Below are 27,564 nucleotides of genomic sequence, written 5' to 3'. Positions count from 1 at the left end.
AGCACATGTTATTACCAACTGTTGACCTCTTGGGAACTGGGGTTTTCATTAGAATTAAACGAGCAGTATACAAGCCTAAAATATTTTAAAATGTTCACAGTTCACTATTCATAATTCAGAGAAAGCCTGTTTTGAACAAAATATGTTACTCCTGTCCCTTTTTTGACCTACAAGGAATGTATTTCTCATAAAACGCAGCATGAGAGTATAATCTGTTTCACTTAATAGTGTCATGACTACTCTTCTTTTCTAGTTAAGGCACTTTTTAAACAAGTTAAAGTTGTGGCAGATTCTGTGATGCTTCACTGGGCTTCATTGTTCTTTGAGTCATGCAATTAAATGATCACATAAAATAAAAACATGGTGCGTATCCATCAAAAGAGTTTCGTGCCTTCAAAGATCGAGATAAAACATCATGAGGCAATCATCCTCTAAGGGCCGCAATCGCAACGGAATAAAAAGGCGATTCACTAACAAGACCTACAGGACAATTTCTGGGTTTCTGGCTGGCCGTGCATTCTTGAATTCTTTACAATCCAAGGGTCAGTGCCATATTGTTAGCCGCATGCCATACTTGAGAGAAAAAAAAAAAAAAACAGTAAACAAAATAATCAATGTCATCCAGCTGAAACTGATTGATAATTTTTCATTTTGCCAATAGTACTTTTTTTGAAAGATAAGAAAACCTAATCAAACTGACTTGTGATTGCGATGGCCCACAGGATTGTGTACCCAAGAGCATTTCCAACACGAAATACACACATCTGCCTAAAGATGCAATGGACCTTCCATTGTTGCCTTTTGCATTCAGCTCTGTTTGTTACACACTCATTATATCCTGTAGTCAGGAAGGAGTATTTAAAACAACCACCTCCCCCCACTCCCCAACGCCTGCAGCTGCTTCTACCGAGTAATGAGTTGCTAGAGAAATCATATATACACATACATGTAAAATTAGGGAGACAAGTTGCTTTATTGCCCCGATTTAAAATAAGCTCAATCAGTAGAAAAGAAAAATACTATAATATACAGCTTGATGAGCAGCTGAAGACAAGAATATACTCAGACACAATTTTAGAATTCAGGATATATCTCGCTCAATGAGGCTTGAATGAGACGAAGGACATTTCTCCTTTAAATTTTTTCTAACCCAATGAATGAACAAGTGGAATTTATGGGGGAACGTAACCCAGAATAGACAGATACGTAAAAATTCCTTAAGTATCAGCATGCGGCTTCAAGCGAAAAGGTCTTGCTTCTGTTTCATTTATCAAGAGAATCGCATTTTGTAAATCTTAATTTCTAGGAATTTCAGGTTAAAAGAAAATTTTCCACAAGTCAGTGAAACAACTGAAGTCAGGCAGAACTGATTGCTAACCCTCCTTCAGCGGACAGATGTATCAACCCCATTGCAAGGGGAGAATTAAACTATAGATTAACAAAATCACAGAGACTGAATCCGGAAGTACGTCAACCAACATCTCAAAGCTCTAGAGGAAAACGGCGCTGGCAATATTTGCAAAATAAGAAAACAGTCTTACTCTTGACGGTAGCTGTCCGGGTACAGTTGTAAAGAATTGCCAGCTCTCCGAACACCTTTCCTGGACCCATGGTGCACAGCTTCACACCTTCTTTGGTGACTTCCACCTTACCATCTGAAAAGAAGAGACAACGTTACTTTAATTCTCTCCCGTGCATCTCATCTGTTGCATTTGTCATCGGCAAGAAGGAATACCGGGCTCATGTTTAAAGCTGCGAGGCAATTACCAGTGAACATCAAGTCTTAGCTCGGAGGCAATGGAGGAACAATAAATCACGTCGGTTAAGAGATGCCACCCTTCTTTAAATTAATCGCTGATAGCACTGTGAGATAAAACGGAAAGCAGGCCTGAAAAAAGGGGACAAAAGAGTAAACGCGTGTTTTTCCCAGTTTTAGAAAACTCTGGTAATTCCGATTTTGATGTCATTTTGAATCTGAGGGTAAAACTGAGAAAGCAGGTACATTTTCTATAGCACGTTTCATACTGGGGAATGCTCATTTGAGTAAGGCACGGCGATTAGGGAAAGGGAGATTGCTTTGACCCTTGGGCACTGTTTAATTGCAGCTCATGGTAGGTTTTCTTTGTAAGCATCTTATCTGACTTGGCCAAGATTGTTTTATCTGTTTCCCGGCCCTGCAACACGGACTGTAAGGAAAAACAAACTAACTACGAGGATAAGGGGTCCCTGGGAGTTCTCTGGGCACAAAGAACTGGGACAATGAAATGATAAGAAAGGAAAGACCAGGGACACAAGGACCCTGGATATACAGTGTCGCTTGCAAGTAAGGCAAAATCTATTCATGAGGGAAATGGAAAAAATATACTTTAAAAGGGTGCAGCTAAGTGGACTACAAATTCTATCCCCTCACAAAATTGGGGGGTGGCAGTGGGAAATAAAGTCAACACAATGCATTCTAGACCAATCCCCCCCTTTCTATTTTTCTTCCAAGTTCCTTATCCATAGTCTACAGAAGACAAAGTCTGTGTGGCACTAGCTAGTGCATGGAAGGAAGTAACACCACCAAGTCCTCTCCAAACTTCAGGTCCCCAGGCACTGATTTCATAATTGCCCCCTTAGTGATGCGTTTCTTGTAGTATTTGACTTGTAGAGTTGGGCTTTAAACTCACTCCCTCTTAAAAAAAAATCAACCTACTTTCAACTAAGCAATAACATTTGTAAAATCACAGGTTTCATGTGCTAATTTGCTCAGACACCTATGGGGATAAAATCCTAAATGTCACAAAAAAAATCCTTTTTTTTGTTAAGTTAATCCATGTACCAGTGATGCAGGGTCAACTCTTCAGACAACCTTGTTCTACCCCGAAAACCATTTTCATGCAAATGTTATCGGTGGAGAGAGAATTCTGTGGTAATTAGGATAAAATTTCACATAAAATCTATTCGCTACTCTTGAACCATGTGGGTGCACCTCCTCTGTGTGGAAAGAAGCTATCCGGGATGAACAAGTCCAACATTTCACAAAGTTAGGACATACTCTCTTATGGGGGTCTGGCCACTCGAAATTCAGTCTAGCTTTTGTCATGCCTCACTGCTTGACCGCGGAAAATAAAACTCTGTCTCTTGATAGGTACATCAAAACCAGCCCAGTAAATTTGTATTTTCACAAGCCTCAGATGTCCCTTGCCCACGGCGTGTCCCCCCTTCCCTTTCATGGGTAAGCCTGTCCTCTCAGGAATCTCATCTGCCACCAGAGAACGAGAAGCAGACTGAGAACTTTATGCAGTTAGGAGGTTTATACGTCATTAGAAGTTAGACCAGGAGTTGAATTCTGGTTCTCTTATCTGTTCCTTATGAGCCTTGTGACTCTGGGCATGGTATTAATTTCTCCATGCCCCAGTTTCTTCATTAAGAAAGTGGATAAAGGAAAAGCACCTATCTCATGGGGCGGTTGACAAAATGACATAATACAGCAGGTTCAATGCTGAGTGCAATGCCCAGCCTATAGAAGATGGTCAATACATGTTAGCTCTTACTATTGGTGTTATTTTCACCATACTCCTTATCTAAAAGGAGGGCTTATTACAGCATACTGAAACACAATATTCCGTTATCTAGTCCAGAAACCAACCAACATCCCTATAGGTTAGTAGGTTTGGTTTTTTCTTTTTTTTAATGGAGAAAGTAATTGTTTCAGATTTCTCTAGGGGGGTTGAGAACTTCTGGGTTCAAATCGATATCATACTGAATGAAGGACACGGAATTGCAAGAAGTCATGGCGATCTACCTGGCAGAATGCATTCTCTTTATCCTCTTCCCCACTCGGCCATGTACCGCCAACAGTTGACATAGTATTGCTTCAGCAAGGACTGCCTTAGGCTGGAAGCTCCCATAAATGACTTTTTTTTTAATATAATTTATTGTCAAATTGGCTAACATACAGCATATACAGTGCACTCTTGGTTTTGGGGGTAGATTCCCATGATTCATCACTTACATACAACACCCAGGGCTCATCCCAACAGGTGCCCTCCTCAATGCCCATCACCCACTTTCCCCTCTCCCCAACCCCCAGTCAACCGTTTGGTCTCTGTATTTAAGAGTCTCTTATGATTGCCTCCCTCTCTCTCCATTTGTAACTAGTTTTTCCCTTCCCTTCCCCCATGGTCTTCTGTTAAGTCTCTCAATATCAACCTATGAGTGAAAACATATGATAGGTCTTTGGCTGACTTACTTCCCTGAGCATAATACCCTCTAGTTCCATCCATGTTGTTGCAAATGGCAGGATTTCATTCTTTCTCATCGCCAAGTAGTATTCCATTGTATATACAAACCACATCTTTATCATTTCATCAGTTGACGGACATTTGGGCTCTTTCCATAATTTGGCTATTGTTGAAAGCGCTGCTATAAACATTGGGGTACATGTGCCCCTATGAATCAGCACTCCTGTATCCTTTGGATAAATTCATAATAGTGCTATTGCTGGGTCACAGGGTAGTTTTTTTTTTGATTTTTTGAGGAACCTCCACACTGTTTTCCAGAGCAGCTGCACCAGTTTTCATTCCCACCAACAGTGCAAGAGGGTTCCCATTTCTCCACATCCTTGCCAACATCTGTTGTTTCCACTGCTGTGAGGTGGTATCTCAATGTGGCTTTGATTTGGATTTCCCTGATGATGAGTGACGTTGAGCATCTTTTCATGTGACTGTTGGTCATCTGGATGTCTTCTTTGGAAAAGTGTCTATTCATGTCTTCTGCCCATTTCTTTACTGGATTGTTTGTTTCTGGGTGTTGAGTTTGGTAAGTTCTTTATAGATTTTGGATACTAACCCTTTCTCTGATGTGTCATTTGCAAACATCTTTTCCCATTCCATCGCTTGTCTTTTAGGTTTGTTGATTGTTTCCTTTGCACTGCAGAAGCTTTTTATCTTGATAAGATCCCAAAAGTTCATTTTTGCTTTTAATTCCCTTGCCTTTGGAGATGTGTCAAGCAAGAAATTTCTGTGGCTGAGGTCAAAGAGATTGCTAACAACTTTTTTTTAAGTTTATTTATTTTCAGAGTGGGGGGAGGTGCAGAGAGGGAGAGAGAGAATCCCAAGCAGGCTCCACCTTGTCAGAACAGAGCCCGATGGCAGGACTTGATCCCACAAACTGTGAGCCCATGATTTGAGCCAAAGTCAGATGGTGACTGAGCCACCCAGGCACCCCCAAAGTACCAACTTTCCAGTGCATTATAATATTTTCCTGACTTAAAGCTCTAGCTTCAATTGTATTAAGAGAACTAAAAGCAAAATGAACAATATCTAAAGAACTTTCATACATCACTGCTTTTGGACAAATCTACTTCTCTGTTGAGGTTCCAAAGTTGAAAGTCTTCAGTGGAAATAGACCCACAGGAGCAAGACCACTACTAAGATTCCTTCTGGACAGCTTAAGAATTAGGGCTTCTCAACTAATAGAAGACAAGAAACACAGAGCTCTTTCTTTAGCTCAGTGGTTTCTCAAAGGACATCTATGGACCTGTCACATGGAAGCTAATTAATAAAATCCAGAGATTCCCCACTCTGGGAAATTTTACTGTTCCTATACCACAGTGACTACACTGCTACTTAGTGTTGGTGTACCTTCCTTCTCTGAAAAACCATGCTTGTGTAAAACTGATTATGTTTTTCAAGTGTATTTATTTTGAGAGAGAGAAAGAGAGAGAGAGAGAGAGAGAGAGAGAGAGAGCAGAGGAGGGGCAGACAGGGGGAGAGAGGGGAGGGAGGGAGAGGGGGAGGGAGGGAGAGAGGGAGAGAGGGAGAGAGGGAGAGAGGGAGAGAGGGGGAGAGGGGGAGAGGGGGAGAGGGGGAGAGGGGGAGAGGGGGAGAGGGGGAGAGGGGGAGAGGGGGAGAGGGGGAGAGGGGGAGAGGGGGAGAGGGGGAGAGGGGGAGAGGGGGAGAGGGGGAGAGGGGGAGAGAGGGAGAGAGGGAGAGAGGGAGAGAGGGAGAGAGAGAGAGAGAGAGAGAGAGAAAGAGAGAGAAAGAGAGATAAAGAGAGAGAGAAAGAGAGAGAAAGAAAGAGAGAGAGAGAGAGAGAATACCAAGCAGACACCACATTGTTAGTGCAGAGCCCCATATGGGACTTGAACTCACAAACCTGTGAGATCATGACCTGAGCCAAAACCAAGAGTCATAGTTGGATGCCCAACCAACTGAGCCACCCAGGCACCCCAGCACTTATTGATTTTAACTGATAGTTAATCTTTTAACAGATATGTTTTCTTTGATAGGACCTCCAGAAATCTCACAGTCAGAATTATATATGACTCAGGTCTGAAACGTGTACAAATGCGTTTCTGGTTCCAACTCGTTTTCCTGATTGTTTTCATATTTGCCTAATTTTCTCATGTCTAACTCATTTTTTTAAAGATAGGTACCAAGATGCCTACATATTATAGGTATTCACATATATCTGAATAATCAGTGTTGAGAAGAGAAGAGAATATATTCCATATTGATTAGATAGTAAAAAAAAAAAAAAAGGGTAGGGGGGCACCTCTGGCTCAATCAGTTAAGCATCCAGCTTCAGCTGTGGTCATGATCTCACAGTTCATGAGTTCGAGCCCCGCATCTTCATTGGACTCTTCTGTCAGCACACGGCCCGCTTCAGAGGGAGAGGTGTCTCCCTCTCTCTCTGTCCCTCCCCTTCTGTCTCTCTCTCTCTCTCTCTCAAAAATGAATAAACATTCTAAAAAAAAAAAAAAACAAAAGCAAAAAGATTTAGCAAGCGATTTACTGGAACAGATTGTATCTGAGAAACAGAAATCTGGATAGAAAACATCTTTTCCAGGTTAAGTGAAATACTACAGGGTCACTATATTCACAATAGCCATGGAAGTGAGGAATGTGATCACACAGGATAGATGAGAATGGTCCAAAAAGCATTTTTTTAATAAACAGAAAACTCTAAATGGTAAACAGAAACACCATGTTTCTAAAATGTTACTGAGTCACTGTGTGATCACTTTCCCTTCTTCACCCCTGCTGTGTGGATGGAGTAAGTAACCCGGGAGGCGGGACCAACGGGGGCTAAAAACAAAGGTAGGAACACACATGGCCTTAATTAGAGAGTTCTTTCGAAGACCTTTGGAAAGGTCTGGATTTCCAGGAGCCCAGCAATGTAAATTATTGATGTGAACTGTGAATTCGGTTAAGCTCACTCACTATGCCACAGAGCAACCTTCAAGCCAAATGAGAAGTGATTATACACTTACAAATGGATTTCCAAGTACAGAATCTGTGGCCCACTTATGAAAACGAAGAATAAAACCATCACAAGCTTACTGCCATCTACCAGAGAGCCCGGTTCCCACCTAATCGATGTCCTTGGCAAGGATCAGGACCATCCAGGAGCCACTCCCCTACTCTTGTTCTCCCCCCACCTCTTTTTTCCATGCTATGGCTACCTTTGAAGTTTGGCTGAAATTGACCTCCCTTGCATAGAAAGTAGGTAGGCCTATGTGTGGTTATTTTGGTGGTGAGGGGAATAATGTGGGCTGAAACAAATAGGGAAAAAGTCAGTCAGGCTCAAAATACAGCATACTTTTGCCAGAGGCTCATACCAACTTAGAAACAGCCCAACTTGGAGGTTTTACATAATTATAATTCACTATTAACTTCAGGAGCGCATTTTGAGGAATTCACTTAAGGTCAGCATGGTTGAATGTAATTTCTGTTTCTTTTAAAGAAATAGCAGAAATTCATTAGCATTTATTCATGACTCTTTAATACTTTAATTTTCAACCACGTTAGATTCCCAATCAAAGATTTTTTTCCCCCAAGAGTAGCAGAAAGGCATTTTCAGAACATCCTAGTAAAGTTCTAGATGTTCCCATTACGTTCTTTAACTGGACTCAACAGTGACTAGAGGCCATTAGAACTGTTATTCGAGGGAACTAATGACAACCAAAAATGTGATCCGTCTGTATACTCTGATTTTGTTCTTAATAGTCACTTTTGCTTTTAGGAAATATGGTATCATATTGGCATTATTTTTACTCTGCACTATCTCCACCACAAGAAAGAAACACGCAAATCATTTTTATTTGGCTTTGCTCCATTGTGAAAGTTGTTTACAGAAGAGACGTGGGGACAGTTGGCTAAGATTCGATTTAGGGGTTAGAGTTTTACTCAGGACCCCAGCCATGAGTCTGAACAATTAAAAGTTTTATCACAGTACCTAAAATAAAAACTACATTCTACTTCAAGGACCATACACCCATTTGTGATGGGCTGGGCTGAGTCCTAAAGCCTACCATGGGCCACCCTGAACATCAATCAGCTCCCCGCTTCTGCTTTCTGGCATTACAATCCACGTACGCCCCTTGGGAGATGCCAAGTGTGAAGAGACCCCATTATGAGGTATTTATACCTTTGGGGATGCTTAAGTGGCTCCATCGGTTAAGCATCTAACTCAGTTTCAGCTTAGTTCACCATCTCATGGTTCATGAGATCAAGCCTCACATCAGGCCCTGCACTGACAGCATGGAACCTACTTGGGATTCCATTTCTCTTTCACTCTCTCACTCTCTCTCTCAAAATAAATAAATAAACATTAAAAAATAAAGTATCTATACTCTTGCCTATCTCTTGTAAGAATTAGGCCCTACAAATCAAACAAATTGAGTTTACATGGAGACACAGAATCGCCTGGCTTTGATTATCTTTATAGGTTTTTTACTAGCTTGTGGTTTTGTGCCCTAAGAACTTCCACGATAAGGCAAATCAGCTTAGGGATTTATTACAGGCAGGCTGAATGAGAATGGCTGGCAATAACCTAATTATGAACATTCTGTGCTTAGTTCCAATAACCTTGGTTGGAACATTCAAGGCAACTCGACTGGCCATCAAAGGCAGAGAGGTGTTATGTCAAAAGGTCCCATCTAGATAAGACCTCCCCCCCATCATTTTGCTCCTTCCCTCTGCTGGACCAGCCCCTTTGTGATTTTATAGGCTCAACATCACAGCTTTTACATTACGAATTCTCTCAGGTGGGTTTCTGGAGTTTCCAGTTTTTCAACAGGAATAATTTAGCATGTGATGGCTGAGCTGTGTGGCCACCAGCATGGGTCTGTTTCCTCTAGGAGAGGAGGTTCACTTATGGATACTCCCTCCCCCCTCCTCCTCCCCCCCCCTCCTTTCTTTTCCTCTTCCTCCTTAAGATGTAATTGGCCTACAGCACTATATAAGTTTCAGGTGTACAACATAATGACTTTACTAACATATGCTGCTAGATGATTACGTCACAATAAGCTTACTTAACATGCCTCATCGCATAGAGAGAAGAATGATTTTTTTTTTTTTTTAGGGTGAGAATTTTTAGCCCCTACTTTCTGCTTTTCAAATGGATTAGGGATACTATTTTATCGGACTTGCCTTGCAGGGCTCTTTCAGATTGGGGGTGTTCCATCTGGGGAAGAAAGTAAAAATTGCTAAGGCTGCTGTGGGCTAGAGCAAAACACCATCCAGTTACCAGGAACAGACTCCATTCTTGGATACCTTCTTCAAAGCTGTAAGCATTCAGGTAGGCTTTTTCGAAGCCAGCGTAAGAAGGAAAAAGACGGCCTCACAAAGAGACACAAGTGTGCTCTTGAATTTAAAAATGGCTGCATGTCAGTACCTTATCTGTTTTCTGTTCAAGATTGCTTTAAATCCAAATGGCTATGGTCTCTCCGGATCCATACTTTTGCTCCTTCGATGTAGTGTTAATCTTGATGATTGAAAATTGTTCTCTGGCCCTTGAATGGAACTCTATGAGAAACTTCCCTGTTCTAGTATTACTTATTTCTTCCAAAGCTTGCTTCACCCACTTCTAGTTAGGTATTTTGCAGATTGGTTTTCTCTTGGAAGATGAGAAGAAGTTTTTCCCTCAACTATTTGTGTTCTGGTTTCTTTAAGTGTCAGGCCATCAGATTCTCCTGTTTTATGTTTATTTTTGAAAGAGAGTGAGAGAGCACAAGCAGGGAGAGGGACAGAGAGAGAAGAAGGGAGAGAGTGAATCCAAAGCAGGCTCCACGCTTTGAGGGCAGAGCCCGACATGGGGCTCAAACCCATGAGCTGTGAGATCATGACCTGAGCCAAAACCAACAGTCTTATGCTTACCCGAATGAGCCACCCAGGTGCCCCAGGACATCTGGACTGTAGTTAGGAGCAAGCTTCCCATTCAAAAGAAGTCACTTTTCTTTGATATCATCATAGCTATAATTCTTAGAGGGAGCACAAAAATACTAGTTACCCGAATGGAATGAAACAGAGCCTGAGGTTTAAGAGGCTAGTTGAAGATATATGATAGCAGACTTCTTTCCTTAGGCAAATCTGATTTCCTCTCTGGTCAGGACTTGACACAATTTTTCATTACACTGAATTACAACAGATCAATATATATCTGAATATGAAATATAATCATCATAGTTACTCTTGGTAATAAGAGAATAAAAAACATTAACGAGATGTCCAGAACTAAACATCTGTCTTATGGAGACGGGGGTGGGCGGGGGGGGGGGGGGGAGGGAGAGAACGAAAAAAAAAAACCAAAACAAAACCCACAAGAGAGTAAGAAATAAAAATGCACATATCTGAGCATCAAGTGTGTTTGTTTCTAACCGAGGTCATAGGGGGCATGCACATATTTACAAAGGAAACCTAGATGGGGAAACAGTCTGAAATGTAAGCAATTTGTATATAGAGAATCCTCTGAATCATCAGAGTGGAAATCTGGGATGAACAATGTACATTGCCGAATCCTGCCCTTGGAGATACTGGAGGAGAGAACACACTGACACTATCACAGATGTGTCAACAGGATTCTGGAAGAACTTCACAAGCATCTTAATTCTACCATCTTCATAGACATTGTGTTTTACAATTCTAGCGCTTTGGGGCACCTGGGTGGCTCAGTCGGTTGAGCGTCTGACTTCGGCTCAAGTCATGATCTCATAATTAGTGAGTTCGAGGACCGCTTCAGTGCGGTCACAGTTCTTTCTGTGCTGACAGTGTGGAGCCCGGAGCATGCTTCTGATTCTGTGCATCCCTCTCTTTCTGCCCCTCTCCTGCTTGCTTGCTTGCTCTCTCGCGCGCTCTCTCTCTCTCTCTCTAAAAAAAAGTAAACCTTTAAAAATTTTTTAAATAAAAATTAAAAAAAAAACGATAATTATAGGGGCACCTTGGTGGCTCAGTTGGTTAAGCATCTGATTCTAGATGGCAGCTCAGGCCATGATCTCACAGATCGTGAGATCGAGCCCTGCGTCAGGCTCCGTGCTGACAGCTCAGAGCCCGGAGCCTGCTTCGGATTCTGTGTCTTCTTCGCTCTCTGCCCCTCTCCTGCTCACGCTGTCTCCTTTCAGAAAAATAAACATGAAAAATTTTTTTTAATCATTAAAAAAAAAATAAAGATAAAAAATAAAATCCTAGCACTTTAAAGTACACAAAAAGCACTAGATGAATGTCCATGGACTAATTTCAATTTCCAGTGATGAGAAAAGCCAGGACAGAGGAGAGAGAGGCACTTGTAGGACAGGGGAACAGGCGGACGATTCCCTGAGTCAATGAAGAGGTGAACAGATAATTTGTCTTAATTAAGTCACGTTTATTAAGCTTAATTTCAGCAATGTATAATGCACTCCTGCTGTATCATTTCTAAAGTTCAGGAGTACCTTCAATTAGCCGAGACCAGGAATGGCCACTTCTGTACCTTCTCGAAGAGGGGCACATGGCAAAAGGACCGCTAACACTGTCAGACTTGTGGGCACGAATCATGCCTTTGTTTTAATGGTAAGCTTGGGAGAACCTAACCCAGTGGTTCTCCACTGGGGCCCATTTTGTCTCCAGGGAATACTGGGCAATGTCTGGGAATATTTCTGGTTGTCACCACTTGGGGTGTCTTACCCGTGTCTCATTGGCAGAAGCCAAGAATGCTGGGAAGCCCCACAACAAGGACAGCCCCACAACAAAGCATTATTTGGCCCCAAGTGGGAGCTGTGCCCAGGCGGAGAAAACCCGATACAATCTGTGCACGTAGAAAATACTCTACATTTAAGGGGAAATTTTTGACTTCTGCTGTTCATCATTTAACCTCCACCAGATGTAAATTCCAAACTCAAGTAAGGTTAACACCAGGTTGCAATACTGAAGCAAACCACGTTGCTCCGGGATTGGATAAAGCCACAAGTCTATTTACTGGGTAATTCTCCCCAGCAGATGTCATGTCAAATAGAAGTACGGAACATTTTGAAGCAAGACTTGTAAGACTATCTTACTGATGTTGGAATGGCAGCTCTTTTCCAGATACCCTTGAAAACACTGGGTCCTGGCTGTAGCTCTGACTGGCTTTGGGATCTTGAATGAATTCTCTAATTCGGTCTCGATTTACTTCACTGTAGATTTGGGATAACCGTATCATAGTTTATAGGGTTAGGATCACTAGATAATACTTATGTCAAGATGAAGATATAGATGGAGTCCTTCTTACAATTTCCTTTAGACAAGAAAAAAAAAAAAGATAGTTTTAAGGAGAGTGAACCCCAAGGTGGGTTCATCACATTTAGGATCGTAGGATTCACAGGAGATTTCAGTGAAAGCCTGGTGTGAGATGAAGCTTTCCACACCCATCAGCAAACCCTCAGCTGACAGAGGGACAGTCATTTAATGCCTGGTTGTAAATAGTGGGAGGTTAGTAGGTTCTCACTGGTCAACAGATTGAACTAAGAGTGAAAAGGTCCACAGCTGTGATCTTGCTGGTGGGTTAGCCTTAGGATTTCATGTTTATTCTATTGTCTCTATAGTCCACAAGAAAAAGAAAAACAAAAAACAAAAGTGTCCGTCTCTGGGACGCCTGGGTGGCTCAGTCACTGGGCATTCGACTCTTGACTTTGACTGAGGTCAAGGCCTCACAGTTTGCGCAATGAAGCTCACGTCAGGTTCTGTGCTGACAGCATGGAGCCTGCTTGGATCTGTCTCTCTGTGTCTGTCTGTCTCTCTCTCTCTCTCTCTCTCTCTCTCTCTCTCTCCCCCCTTTCTGCTCCTCCCCCCCCCCATCTTTCTCTTTCTCTCAAAAAAAAAAAAAAAAGTGTCAACCTCTCACTCCCCCTCCACTTATTGGAAGTATTTCTGTACTTTGTTTTACCCAGTAGTACACATCTCACAAGGAAAAGTTTTTATTTGACAATCTAAACTACCTACACTGGATGTAATATATGTAGTTTTTTTTTTCCATTTTATATAAGGCCAGGATTCTCCAGAGTATACGGTGAGCACTTACCTACCTTCCCCTTTTTAAAAAGCAGAGAGAAAAAAAAAAAAAAACCCAAAGGAACAACCATCCACCCTGCAAAATAACTCTAAGCATCTATCAAAAGATGAAAAAAAAAAGTTTTGATTTATTCCCTTGGGAAGCTGTTGTACAAATGGCCTGGGGCAGGGGAGGAGGGAGATCTTGGGTTTGAAAGCCACTGCCCACACCAAAGAGGCAGTGTTCGCCCTCTTGTGCCACAGAACAAAGGAAGGGGGTTCAAGATGGTATTTCCAGAGAAGCAGACCGTAGAAGCAAAGAGCCAACACTCCTCTCCTGTGCCATCAGGGGCAATGGCAGAAAGAACTAATGCGTACAGAGGACGTAAGTGGTAAATGGATCAACAAGGTGACGTGTTCCTCCACCACATAAGGAACGGGGTCCCGCCAGAAGCAGGGATGAACACCTACGAAGTCAAACAAGTCAGTCACGAGGACCACGGGCTGTAGGATTCCACGTATGTGCAACAGTCAGAACAGTCCTATCTTGAGAGAAAGTATATTAATAATTGCCCAGGGCCCTCAGGAGGGATGGAGGGGTTGGAGCGTGATAGTTCCGGGGTGCGGGGTTTCATCTGGGGGTAACCGTGGCTTTGGATGCACAACTTTGAATATTCCAGAATGCACCAAATCGAACACCTTAAAAGGGCAAATTGTATGGGATGTGAATTATATCCCAGTAAAGCTCCTAAAAACACGGGGATTTAGCATAGGCACAGAGTAAGTGCTCAATTAGAAGACTGGCTACCAATGTCATAGTATTTTATTACTCTTTACAAGAATGTTTAGCAATCAGAGATGCTTTGGCCCCCCACTTTTTCTTGAATAACTACTCTCCTGCTCTCTTTAGGGGAGGCCTCACGTGTGACCTCATTTTCCTTCCAAAATCACCCTTCATCCCTTCTCAACTTAACTCTGTGACTAAGGACAGCCAAGTCATCCGTACGTCACACTATCGATGACTACAAATAACTTCTAATAGCACACACAACGCACCGATTTTGTCCCTTAACTGAAACTCTGCCGTAGGCCCTGTTCACAATGGACATGGCTCCTTCCCTGGATTCTCTTCCACAAAACCATACAGCAGAGAAGATCAATCATCTTCCTTGGGTATTATTCTGATCCATAGCCCCCTGCTAAGAAATTCTTACTAGTTTCTCTGGGATCAAACTCCAGTTCCTAGCCTCGTGTGTCCAGTCTTTGCACAAACTGGGATCTTCTCTAAGTTAACCGGAGCCTGAAACTTCACCTGTCATTCTTGCATTCAAATTTCGTGGTCTAGTTCAAAGGTTCTTAACCGAATAGAATTCAGGGTTCTGAGAACCTGGATAAAATCTTTCTATTTTCAGTTTTACTAAGTTCTAATTGAAGTGGGGCTTTTCCACAGTAACAAACCATACCTGCTTAACAGTACTTAAGGCATTGTCACCAATAGAAACCACATTTTGAGGGGCACCTGGGTGGATCAGTTAAGCATCCGACTCTTGGTTTCAGCTCAGGCCATGATCTCACAGTTTACGAGTTCAAGCCCTGCTTTGGGCTCTGTGCTGACATGGTGGAGTCTGCTTGGGATCTGCTCTCTCCTTACCTCTCTGCCCCTCCCCTGCTCTCTCTCTCTCTCTCTCTCTCTCTCAAAATAAACAAACCTGAAAAATATATTTAAAAAAAGAAACCACATTTTATTAAGATATTGACAGTTGCAGATACCTTTAAATCTTTAAATATTGTTTGTACTCCCCTCTTTCAAACTCATGGTAGTTATGAGACACAGTGTTCGATCTTATTTAATGTCTTAAAAATACAAATGTATTCGTGAATCACAACCTTTACAATTTATTGATTTTTGATGCAATTGGCTTCCTTGGCAATCCAGTCCATTCTATGCACTTCAAAATATTCTGAAATGAGGTTCCCAGACCTCAGACTTCCACAGAGGTCCCTGGCATTACAAATCAGAGTAAGAATCCCGGGCTAACTGAATAATCCCCTAGATTCCTCAGAGAACCTTACCATGGTATTCAAACTATCATTGACAACCCAGAATTTATCTAGAGGAAACAAAGCTGATTCAAAGCAAAGCAACTTAAGACCAGCATTGTTCGAATACTTGTTACAAATCTAAACTCATGAATCTTATCTCATGGTTTGCCTACTGACAGTAATTGGCTTACTGGACATCTAGTCTACCTCTCACCTTAGAGATGTATTTTATCAATGTATCTTTTGTCATAGGAGGGACAGGGGAAGTGTTGGCTTAATCAGCACAATTTCAGTAACAACAAAGAAAAAAAAAGAAAAGGCTAGATACACTGCTTAAATGGAAACTATAAAATATAAATTTTATCTTAGGTATTAAAAATAAAAACTGTTAACACATCTATGTGAATCACCCTTCTACTGTGTTAAGCAGGAATTTGATAAAGAAACCTAACAGGCTTAAAATATTTAAAAGGCTGTGAAGTTCTACCTAGTCTTGAACAGCAGGGAATAAATTGAAGAAATTAATTCCCATAGAAAAATATTCCTAATGACTTAGCACTGTCCATGAATAATTTGTCCCCATCTTAAAATGTCATAAATCATTTATATTTCGAATTCAAGCAGCTTTAAATGATACAGAGGACCGTATTTATTTTTCAGTTTTTCCTGATTTTAGTTCATCCACTGACTCACATGAGAACAGACCAGGGGTTTTCACTTGAGCGACCAGTTTGTTTTTCTTTTATAAACTTGCCTCCTACCACACCCATACCCTGGAGAAGCCAGTAAGAATTTGCACTCTGGCTCCAGACAGAGTAATGACTACCAACAGGTCGAAAGGGAAAAACACCATATTTCACATTGTGAAGATTATAAAGTAGATGTTAAACTAATGCTATGCTTCTGCCCAAGAGATGGTTTTACATTAAAGAAATGGGATATAAAAACACAAGCAAAATATTCTGAGAAAACTCTGGTATCGGACATTAGGATTCAGAATGTAGATTTAATAGAGAAGACGTTTGGTGCAGTGTGGTTTTAAATTATGCTTGAACACTAAGAAAACACACTGCACTGTAGATCACTGCTGCTTCATTGGGAAAAATAATATTAAAGTTCACTAGCCCTGGGCCTTTAGTTTTTATGTTCTCCTAACAGACTTTGAAGTCCTCGGTCTCTATTGGGAAAGTATAAAGTCATGAAAGATGGCATGGGGCCAGTTGACATCTCCAGGATTATAAAGAATAAAATTAAAGCTCTTCAGTGAGACGAAGACAAAAGAGCTTACATAAGTCTTTCACATTTCCCACATATTTTATTCATTACAAAGCACAGCAAAATCTGAAGCCTTTCCTGTGCTAACACAACTCTGCAGCAATGAGAAAACACTAGGGGCATGGGGATGAGTTAACCCCATTTTGGGCAGTAAGCCAGTTGGACCACAACTGAAATCCGGTTGCTACAAGGAACAGGTTTTTGGGGAGTTTCAAGATTAAACAGGCCCCGGAAAATATTGTCCTAAATAAACAACGAATCATATAGCTATTCATTATTACAGAAGGTAGCTTCAAAAAACCCAATAGGGGCACCTGGGTGGCTCAGTCGGTTAAGCGTCTGATCCTTGATTTCGGGTCTTGTCATGATCTCACTCACAGTTCATGGGTTCAAGCCCCGCATCAGGCTCTGCATTGACAGTGTGGAGCCTGCTTGGGATATATTCTCTCTCTCGCTCTCTCTCCCACACTCTCAAAATAAACGTTTTAAAAAATCCATTAATAAAGATTTCTATTTTCTTAAAAACTGTCATTGGTATGCATCAACCAAAGACCTGTGTGTGTTTGTTTTTTAAAGTCTGCAGGACTCAAGTTGGACCTTCGTGACTTTTTTTTTTAAATTTTTTTTAACGTTTATGTATTTTTGAGACAGAGAGAGACAGAGCATGAACGGGGGAGGGTCAGAGAGAGAGGGAGACACAGAATCTGAAACAGGCTCCAGGCTCTGAGCGGTCAGCACAGAGCCTGACGTGGGGCTTGAACTCACGAACCGTGGGATCATGACCTGAGCCGAAGTCTGACGCTTAACCGACTGAGCCACCCAGGCGCCCCAGACCTGTGCTTTTAATACACTAAGAAAATAAAGGCAGAGGACAGACTTCTGTTGTTTTGTTGTTGTTGTTCATTTGCTCTGGGGAAAAAAAAAATTAAAAGCAGGCATTATCAATGGTTTGATAAATGAATAAGCACCAGCTTCTCCAAGTCTATAGAAAGAAACATAGCCAATCCTAAAAATGAACCTGGCTGAATTTCAGAAGGTAATGCTCTCCCCCCCTTTATGTGAGTATCATGACCGTATCAACAGGAATTAAAAACAGGAACAGAAGAAAAACCTCCAGAGGTGATTCATACCTGCAGTGAGACAGATACATTGAGACAGATATGCACAAAAATCTCTACCTAACAGAAAAATATGAATGTCAACTTGATGAAGGATTCCATGTTTATAATGGTCAAAAAACCTGGTCTGGTTCTTCTCTGCACCCAGTATGAATATAGGATACTCTCAAAGGCATTAGATCCTAGGTTGAATATCCTCATTAATGAGCAGCCATTTGTGACCTCCAACATTATGGTCCCATTCCAGAAGATAATGAAAGGCTCCCAAGTATTCTAAATGGTTGTATTCCAGCTTTTTGCAAGCCCTCAAAGGCGTGTTGCAAACAAGTCTTCCAAAGTAACTGTCCCCATGAATTGAGTTTGTTACGGCTTCTTGCCAAAGACACGCAGACAAAAACCCAAGCCCCACTTATCTCTAGGTTTGGGGCAGACAGAATATGGATAGGACATTATAGTAGGTGCAGGGAAAGACGAGGAGCTGGGGCAAAGCCTCAGAATAATGAGGATGGTGACGGGCGTATTGCAGAATGACGGAAGAGAGAAGGTTCAGGAAATAGGACGCAAGGTAGCAAAGGGAAAAGGTAGGAAGTTGTGGTATCAGAGTTAACAGGTCAGGGATTTTGACTACCTGGAGTTCTGTGTTGGCTATTAGAACTTTCCTAAATAAACCTTCTGAATACCGGTCTGAGCTGAACCTGCAGGCATCGAACTCTTGCTGACCGTTCTTCATGGAACTCCTTACGCACAAATGCCAGATGGCACAGTTGTGTTGCTCATTTGAATACTCACAGACACTGGGACAGTGGCAGTGGTGGGGTGGCCCCAGCCGTGCTGGCAGTTACTATCAGGTCCTCAACCCCCCATCTGCTTTTTCAATTCCCAGGCAGTTTTCTCATTTGCCTTCAACCTGACCTGAACTAACAGGGGGCCCCATATCATCTGTATCTGACCCACGTGACCACTTACACACCCTGCAATGGAAACGCTAATGTGTTTGCTTGTAGGGGTTATCCCAGACCGGGGGGGGGGGGGGGGCGCAGGGCAGGTTATATAACATGTAATATATGTACCCTATTACTTTTCTCGAGTCTGAAAAATGATGGACTCTGAAGCCTCTGGCTCCAGGGGTCCTGGGAAAGAGCTTGCCGACAGGTACTCTACTGCTCTCTACATGAGCCATTTCCCTTTATTGGGAGTAGGTCCTTGTGTGACCATTGTCTAGGGAGGAGTCTGCCTCTCGCCTTGGATACTACAGACAGCAGGGATCATGGGAATGTACACCCACCGACATCCATTCCTTACTCTCCTGGATTTTATCAGGACCTTATCAAGACGGACCTCAAAAGATGCCTATGTCAGGGGGCCATCCTTTCCCAAGCTGTAAGGATGGAGGAAGTACGCTAGAGCAAAATTAAAAGAAAAAAAGGCGGGGGGGGGGGGTAAGGGCAGAGCATGGAAGAGGCAATGAAGATCAAGTCTAATGGACAAGGGTAGTCCCTTTCTTTTGATTTAAAATGCAAAGTGGCAAAGTTCCTTTATATAACCTGGTTCATGGGAAGGATGTCAGCTTTAACTTCTTAAATCTTAAAACAGTTTGTAGCAAGTTTAACATATTCTGTGGAAACTCATACACTTAGTTGAAAAAAAAGAAGCCAGGAATTTATTCCAAAATAAATTTGAGGTGGAATAGAATAAAAACTGATATATTGGGAGAGCCAAGATCTAAGAGATAAAGAAGAAAGCAACCAAGAATTTCTAGGTGAGGAAGTCAGACTGTTGAAGGATCAAATACTCCGAGCTTCCTAGCAATGAGTGAAATCACGCAAATCGGTCACTTTTCTCTCATTTTATGTAGCTAAGGGTAGGAAGAATCCTTCTGGAAGGAAAAAACAAAACAAAAAAACTCTTTGTGGGTTTTAAGAGAAACCAGAATAAGCATCATTGTACAAGAAAGTAGCATCTTCTATAGATTTACCCTACAGAGAATTATTAACCACATGAATATTCTGATATGAATTACTAAATATCCACTTTATTGAACTACTTAAATGAGGGAAGAAAAAAATTACCCATCAGTTGTTAAGAGAATCCAGGAAGTTTAAGTCAATGAACATATTTACCTTTGAACTTTACTTCTTAAGGGTAGGAATTAGGCATACCCTCTAGATCAAAATGATAAACATTTGGCGATTGGATGTTTGGGCAGGGTTCAGGGGTTAATGCGAATCTCTGTTCAGAGAGACAAGCTTTTTAAGGGAGTGTTTTCATGCCAAAGAAGAGCTGCTAGTCTATTTTTAACTGACTTATTCAGTTAGTGTGGCAGGCAGTTGTGGATGGGGGAGAATTTACATGTCCAGCCACACAAGACATTTTAAGACCTATGAGTCTTCCCCAAACATAATGTTATAAAATGTCCTTTTGCTAAAAAGACTGGAATCAAGTAATTATCTACTTTTGAATTTTAATGAATAGGCCATCTGTTCACTAAAATTGAAAAAAATGAAATTTTTCTACAAATTAACTACTTGATGAGATATCCCTGGTGATTAAATCTGCTTTACTGTCTTTTTGTGATATTCAACCTAAAGGTGACACATAGCAGATCGAGTTTTATAAACTAGAGTATGGAAAAATGCTTTTCCCTAATCACAGTTATCCATTGGACAGGCTAGATTTATAATTATCAAAGGCTAATTTTTACTACCATAATTTCTACAAACACTATTAAAATCAATCTCTAGGAAGAAAAATGCATCCGATTTCATCTGTGGTCATGACAAAGCTGTAATAGAAATGCACCGTTTTATGGATTGTCACTACAATGATGAACAACTATTGCTTTTAGACTCTTTATCCTCCTCTCCAAGAACATTTTGTTTTTTGTGTGTTGTGCACTCCAGTATGGCAGCCATTTACCACATGGGACTATTTAAACGTAACTTTATCAAAAATAATTCAACTTTAAAATTTAGTTCTTCAGTTGTCCTCGACACAGATCAAATGCTACATGTGGCTGCATATTGAAGAGTGTAGAATATTCCTGCCATCCTTCAGAAAGTTCTACTGAGAGCACCAGAACATCTTTCTTCCTCCATTAAAAAAACCAGGTAACAGGCCCCAAATGTAGTCACTTATGCTAAGCCCCAGGTCAGCAAACCAAGAATTCTCTGAACTACAATTTGGGTTCTCCCAGCAATGTAATCTTAAGTCAATCAATCAGGAAGAGCCAGATCAGCATTTGCTAGGCAAGGAGTTTGACAGACCCCTGGCCTCCCTTAAAGTAACTCACAATAACCAACCCACTTTTTTACCTGGTTTAACTTCCTTGTTCCTGCTCCCTCTTGCCTATAAAAGCCTTTCACTTTGCACAGCTCCTTGGAGCTCCTTTCTGTCTGCTCAATGGGAGGCTGCCCAATTTCAATTGACTTCTGCTGAACTCAACTCTTCAAATTTTTCATATGCCTCAGTTTATCTTGGAACAGTCATCCCTCAGAAGAATCACTTCTTCTTTCAGCAACAAAGACCAACTTTTCACTTACGCTCTCAGCAATGTTAGTTTTTAAAAGCCATTCCCAAGATCCACCCTGCCACACACACAGTTAATTCTTTAAAATATCCCACTTCTCTACGGGGCACCTGGGGGGCTTAGTAGGTTAAGCACGTGACTCAGGTCGGATATTGGCTCAGGTCATGATCTCACATTCGTGAAATCAAGCCCTGAGTCTGGCTCAGTGCTAAGCACAGAGCCTGCTTGGGACCCTCTCTCTCTCCCCGTCCCCTGCTCTCTCTCAAAACACATACTTAAAAAATAAAATACCACCACACCTTTCTACATTTTAGTTGATTTACCTACTATCTCTTCTAGTTTTAAAAGTCTTTGGAGGGGGGAAGAAAGACAAATCACATATGGTTTTGTAAAACAACAAAAAATATTGGTGGCACTTATAAATAATTCATGGTAACAGCGTGACTGTGGCAGAAAATGTACTCCATTCATACCAGCAGCTGAAGCTTTCGGTCTAATTACAAATGCAAATACTATTACAATCTGCAATTATATCTATGTTATCGAATTAGTATTCCTGATACTACAGTTACAGAAAGGATTCAAGATGCTGCTGTTCAGAAATGAGCTTGCTTTCTTTTCCCCCATTATCCAGGTAAAGGCTGGTTCTCTACATACTCTGACCAAGTTGAGCTAGGATTGAACCACCTCATTTCCGATTAGTTAATAACAGCTTGCAAGTTGTATGCTTCTATCACGTGGGATTTCTCCTATGAGACGGACCGGGTCAGGGCGGTAACAAAATAGGATTTTTTTCCCTCCAAGTCTGACCTTTGATTGTGGCTCTCATTTTCCCGCCCACTCCCCTGCCTCCAACAAACCATCCATAGCAGCCTACCAAAGGCAGGATTTAATTCTTTGTCCTCATCTCTCCTTTCCAGAAAACTCCGGGCTAAGACTCCCACCATTTCCCACATCACTCATTTCAACATAATTTCTCCTACTAGGTATTTCTAGTTGCCACAATAAGCAACTGGCACGAGGACTAAAATCCCACCCTATTTCCACCACCATTTATTCCATCGCATATCCCATTTCGCCTTCTCTGTTCACGGTTCTTTACATAAAAAAGTACCACGACCCGCCCCCCACCAAAGGCACTTGGTCTTCTCTTTTAAAAAATAGTCTTGCTAGCAGTTAATGAGCAAAGTCTATTTTCAGATCACATTGGAGTCCGTTCTTTGCAAGAGGTGGATGTATTTTTACTCACAGAGGATGGACTGCTTTATTGCGGGATTTAATTAGATAACGTGCAAGAATTTTTCCGTGTTCTTCTCCAGGCACGTTGCGTATCCGTTTTTCAGTACTGATGCGTATAACCAAGGTCAAGTAAACCAGGATCTCTGGGTGGGGTGTGGACCTCGGTAGTGCTTCATACTCCCCAGGTGGTTTCCATTTGCTGACAGGCTGGGCTTGGGGGCCAGGTTTGCCCATATACTATCTTATCAAACAAAGTAACCCCATAAGCAGACAAGAGCTCACACTCGGGTGGTGGGGCTGGAAGCAGAAGGGAGGGCTTCTATTCTGAAAAGGAAAACACGTTTCACGGAAACTTTCTGTATCAGAGGCCATGACAGGGTCATGGGCACTATTACAGCTGGTAGAGTCCACTTAGAGAAAAAGGCAACAGAAAAATTTACAGACAGTAGAAAGCTTAATTAACAACGGTCTTCAATAGATAATGGTCTTCAAAAAATGACGACACTGGGGTGCCTGGGTGGCTCAGTCGGGTAAACGTCTGACTTTGGCTCATATCATGATTTCGCAGTTCCTGAGTTCTGATAGCTCGGAGCCTGGAAACTTCTTCAGATTTTCTGTCTCCCTGTCTTTATGCCCCTCCCCCACTCTCCCTCCCTCCCTCCAAAATAAACATTTAAAAAAAAAAATGAAGACATTAAGGCAGGAGTTGGCGACTTTTTCCGTAAGGACCAGACTGTAAATATTTAGATATTCAACTGTGTGTAGCATAAAAGCCGCCATAGACAGCACATAAATGTAGGAACATGGCTATATTCTAATATATCTTGATTTACAAACGAGAACAGGATGTGGTCTTCTGACTATACGCTGTTGACCCCAGCATTAAGGAATATGGTAAGACATTTCTTTATTCTTTTTTTGGGGGGGAGGATATTTCTTAAAAACCATTAGGATGGACTGTATTTTCCCCAAGATCCCCTAACAGTACCTCCTATCTCTCTCCTACAACTTGCCTTTACCACTCCCCCCTCAAGAGGTGGTTTCTATCTTTCAACCTCTTTAAATCTGGCCAGGTCCTGTAACTGCTTTGGCCAATACAAAATGGTGGAGACGATACTGGGCTAGCAGCTTCTAGATTCTGCTTCCTGTCTCTGGCAATGCTCCCCTTGGAGCCCAATCGCCATGCTGGGAGATACCAAAGCTACAGAGAGGGCTGACGTTTAGACACCCCATTGGACATCTGGCCAATGGTCGGCACCAACTGCCGACCATAGGACAGAGTCATCTTGAACATCCAGATAACTCTATCCCCAGCAGCCACCTGACTACAGTCACATAAGGGATCCCACCCAAGAAACATCTACTGAAACCAGCCAACACACAGACCCAGGAGAGATCAATGGTTTTAAATCACTAAGTGGTTTGGCAGGCTACAATAGGAGTAGAACAACTTTTTTGATGTTTAGGGACCAATGCCGCTTTTTCTGCTAATATAAATGTTTTGAATTGTATGGACGTGTATTAATAAGCCAAGGGAGGTATTTTGTTATTCCCCCAATTAAAAGAAAATAGTTCTTATACAATTCATGGATAGACCTCACTTATTTCAAACCACAAGTCTGGGGCATCTACAGGTACAAGAACTGTATTAAGTAAATCCATTTTAAAAAATACCCTAAGATTGGAGTGCCGGAAGATGGCGGCGTAGGAGGACGCGGGGCTCACAGCGCGTCCTGCCGATCACTTAGATTCCACCTACACCTGCCTAAAGAACCCAGAAAACCGCCAGAGGATTAGCAGAACGGAGTCTCCGGAGTCAAGCGCAGACGAGAGGCCCACGGAAGAGGGTAGGAAGGGCGGCGAGGCGGTGCGCGCTCCACGGACTGGCGGGAGGGAGCCGGGGCGGAGGGGCGGCTCGCCGGCCAAGCGGAGCCCCCGAGTCTGGCTGGCAAAAGCGGAGGGGCCGGACGGACTGTGTTCCGACAGCAAGCGCGACTTAGCGTCTGGGAGGTCAGAAGTGAACAGCTCTGCTCGGAAAGCAGGAAGGCTGGAGGACAGAGGGAGGGAGAGCTGCTGAGCCCCCGGACGGCAGAGCTCAGCTTGGCGGGGAACAAAGGCGCCAGCGCCATCTCCCCCGCCCATCCCCCAGCCAAAATCCCAAAGGGAACCGGTTCCTGCCAGGGAACTTGCTCGCTCCGCGCAGACACCCAACTCTGTGCTTCTGCGGAGCCAAACCTCCGGCAGCGGATCTGACTCCCTCCCGCTGCCACGGGGCCCCTCCTGAAGTGGATCACCTAAGGAGAAGCGAGCTAAGCCTGCCCCTCCAGCCCCCGCGCACCTTGCCTACCCACCCCAGCTAATACGCCAGATCCCCAGCAACACAAGCCTGGCAGTGTGCAAGTAGCCCAGACGGGACACGCCACCCCACAGGGAATCCCGCCCCTAGGAGAGGGGAAGAGAAGGCACACACTAGTCTGACCGTGGCCCCAGCAGTGGGCTGGGGGCAGACATCGGGTCGGACTGCGGCCCCGCCCACTAACTCCAGTTATACACCACAGCACAGGGGAAGTGCACTGCAGGTCCTCACCACGCCAGGGACTCTCCAAAATGACCAAACGGAAGAATTCCCCTCAGAAGAATCTCCAGGAAATAACAACAGCTAATGAACTGATCAAAAAGGATTTAAATAATATAACAGAAAGTGAATTTAGAATAATAGTCATAAAATTAATCGCTGGGCTTGAAAACAGTATACAGGACAGCAGAGAATCTCTTGCCACAAAGATCGAGGGACTAAGGAACAGTCACGAGGAGTTGAAAAACGCTTTAAACGAATTGCAAAACAAAATGGAATCCACGATGGCTCGGCTTGAAGAGGCAGAGGAGAGAATAGGTGAACTAGAAGATAAAGTTATGGAGAAAGAGGAAGCTGAAAGAAAGAGGGATAAAAAAATCCAGGAGTATGAGGGGAAAATTAGAGAACTAAGTGATACACTAAAAAAAAATAATATACGCATAATTGGTATCCCAGAGGAGGAAGAGAGAGGGAAGGGTGCTGAAGGGGTACTTGAACAAATTATAGCTGAGAACTTCCCTGAACTGGGGAAGGAAAAAGGCATTGAAATCCAAGAGGCACAGAGAACTCCCTTCAGACGTAACTTGAATCGATCTTCTGCACGACATATCATAGTGAAACTGGCAAAATACAAGGATAAAGAGAAAATTCTGAAAGCAGCAAGGGATAAACGTGCCCTCACATATAAAGGGAGACCTATAAGACTCGTGACTGATCTCTCCTTTGAAACTTGGCAGGCCAGAAAGGCTTGGCACGATATCTACAGTGTGCTAAACAGAAAAAATATGCAGCCGAGAATCCTTTATCCAGCAAGTCTGTCATTTAGAATAGAAGGAGAGATAAAGGTCTTCCCAAACAAACAAAAACTGAAGGAATTTGTCACCACGAAACCAGCCCTACAAGAGATCCTAAGGGGGATCCTGTGAGACAAAGTACCAGAGACATCACTACAAGCATAAAACATACAGACATCACAATGACTCTAAACCCATATCTTTCTATAACACTGAATGTAAATGGATTAAATGCGCCAACTAAAAGACATAGGGTATCAGAATGGATAAAAAAACAAGACCCATCTATTTGCTGTCTACAAGAGACTCATTTTAGATCTGAGGACACCTTTAGATTGAGAGTGAGGGGATGGAGAACTATTTATCATGCTCCTGGAAGCCAAAAGAAAGCTGGAGTAGCCATACTTATATCAGACAAACTAGACTTTAAATTAAAGGCTGTAACAAGAGATGAAGAAGGGCATTATATAATAATCACAGGGTCTATCCACCAGGAAGAGCTAACTATTATAAATGTCTATGCGCCAAATACCCGAGCCCCCAGATATATAAAACAATTACTCATAAACATAAGCAACCTCATTGATAAGAATGTGGTCATTGCAGGGGACTTTAACACCCCACTTACAGAAATGGATAGATCATCTAGACACACAGTCAATAAAGAAACAAGGGCCCTGAATGATACATTGGATCAGATGGACTTGACAGATCTATTTAGAACTCTGCATCCCAAAGCAACAGAATATACTTTCTTCTCGAGTGCACATGGAACATTCTCCAAGATAGATCATATACTGGGTCACAAAACAGCCCTTCATAAGTTTACAAGAATTGAAATTATACCATGCATACTTTCAGACCACAATGCTATGAAGCTTGAAATCAACCACAGGAAAAAGTCTGGAAAACCTCCAAAAGCATGGAGGTTAAAGAACACCCTACTAACGAATGAGTGGGTCAACCAGGCAATTAGAGAAGAAATTAAAACATATATGGAAACAAACGAAAATGAAAATACAACAATCCAAACGCTCTGGGATGCAGCGAAGGCAGTCCTGAGAGGAAAATACATTGCAATCCAGGCCTATCTCAAGAAACAAGAAAAATCCCAAATACAAAATCTAACAGCACACCTAAAGGAAATAGAAGCAGAACAGCAAAGGCAGCCTAAACCCAGCAGAAGAAGAGAAATAATAAAGATCAGAGCAGAAATAAACAATATAGAATCTAAAAAAACTGTAGAGCAGATCAACGAAACCAAGAGTTGGTTTTTTGAAAAAATAAACAAAATTGACAAACCTCTAGCCAGGCTTCTCAAAAAGAAAAGGGAGATGACCCAAATAGATAAAATCATGAATGAAAATGGAATGATTACAACCAATCCCTCAGAGATACAAACAATTATCAGGGAATACTATGAAAAATTATATGCCAGCAAATTGGACAACCTGGAAGAAATGGACAAATTTCTAAACACCCACACTCTTCCAAAACTCAATCAGGAGGAAATAGAAAGCTTGAACAGACCCATAACCAGCGAAGAAATTGAATCGGTTATCAAAAATCTCCCAACAAATAAGAGTCCAGGACCAGATGGCTTCCCAGGGGAGTTCTACCAGACATTTAAAGCAGAGATAATACCTATCCTTCTCAAGCTATTCCAAGAAATAGAAAGGGAAGGAAAACTTCCAGACTCATTCTATGAAGCCAGTATTACTTTGAT

General features: G+C 42.2%; 1 protein-coding gene across 3 annotated transcripts in view; it reads right to left on the bottom strand.

The window, feature by feature from the left end:
* The window catches only part of PRKG1 (protein kinase cGMP-dependent 1), a 1,260,290-nt gene that overhangs the window by 794,628 nt on the left and 438,098 nt on the right, over positions 1-27,564 (bottom strand). For all 3 annotated transcript variants that reach the window (XM_078434117.2, XM_078434116.2, XM_078434118.2), the window contains exon 3: positions 1,542-1,655. In XM_078434117.2, the coding sequence (XP_078290243.1) occupies positions 1,542-1,655 (114 nt within the window). The remainder of the gene's footprint in view (positions 1-1,541; positions 1,656-27,564) is intronic.

Source organism: Panthera onca, chromosome D2 (assembly GCF_046562875.1).
Source record: "Panthera onca isolate mPanOnc1 chromosome D2, mPanOnc1 haplotype 2, whole genome shotgun sequence".
NCBI classification, from domain to species: Eukaryota; Metazoa; Chordata; class Mammalia; order Carnivora; family Felidae; genus Panthera; species Panthera onca.
Note: the sequence above shows the minus strand (reverse complement) of the source record. Positions and strands in the feature narration are given on the sequence as shown.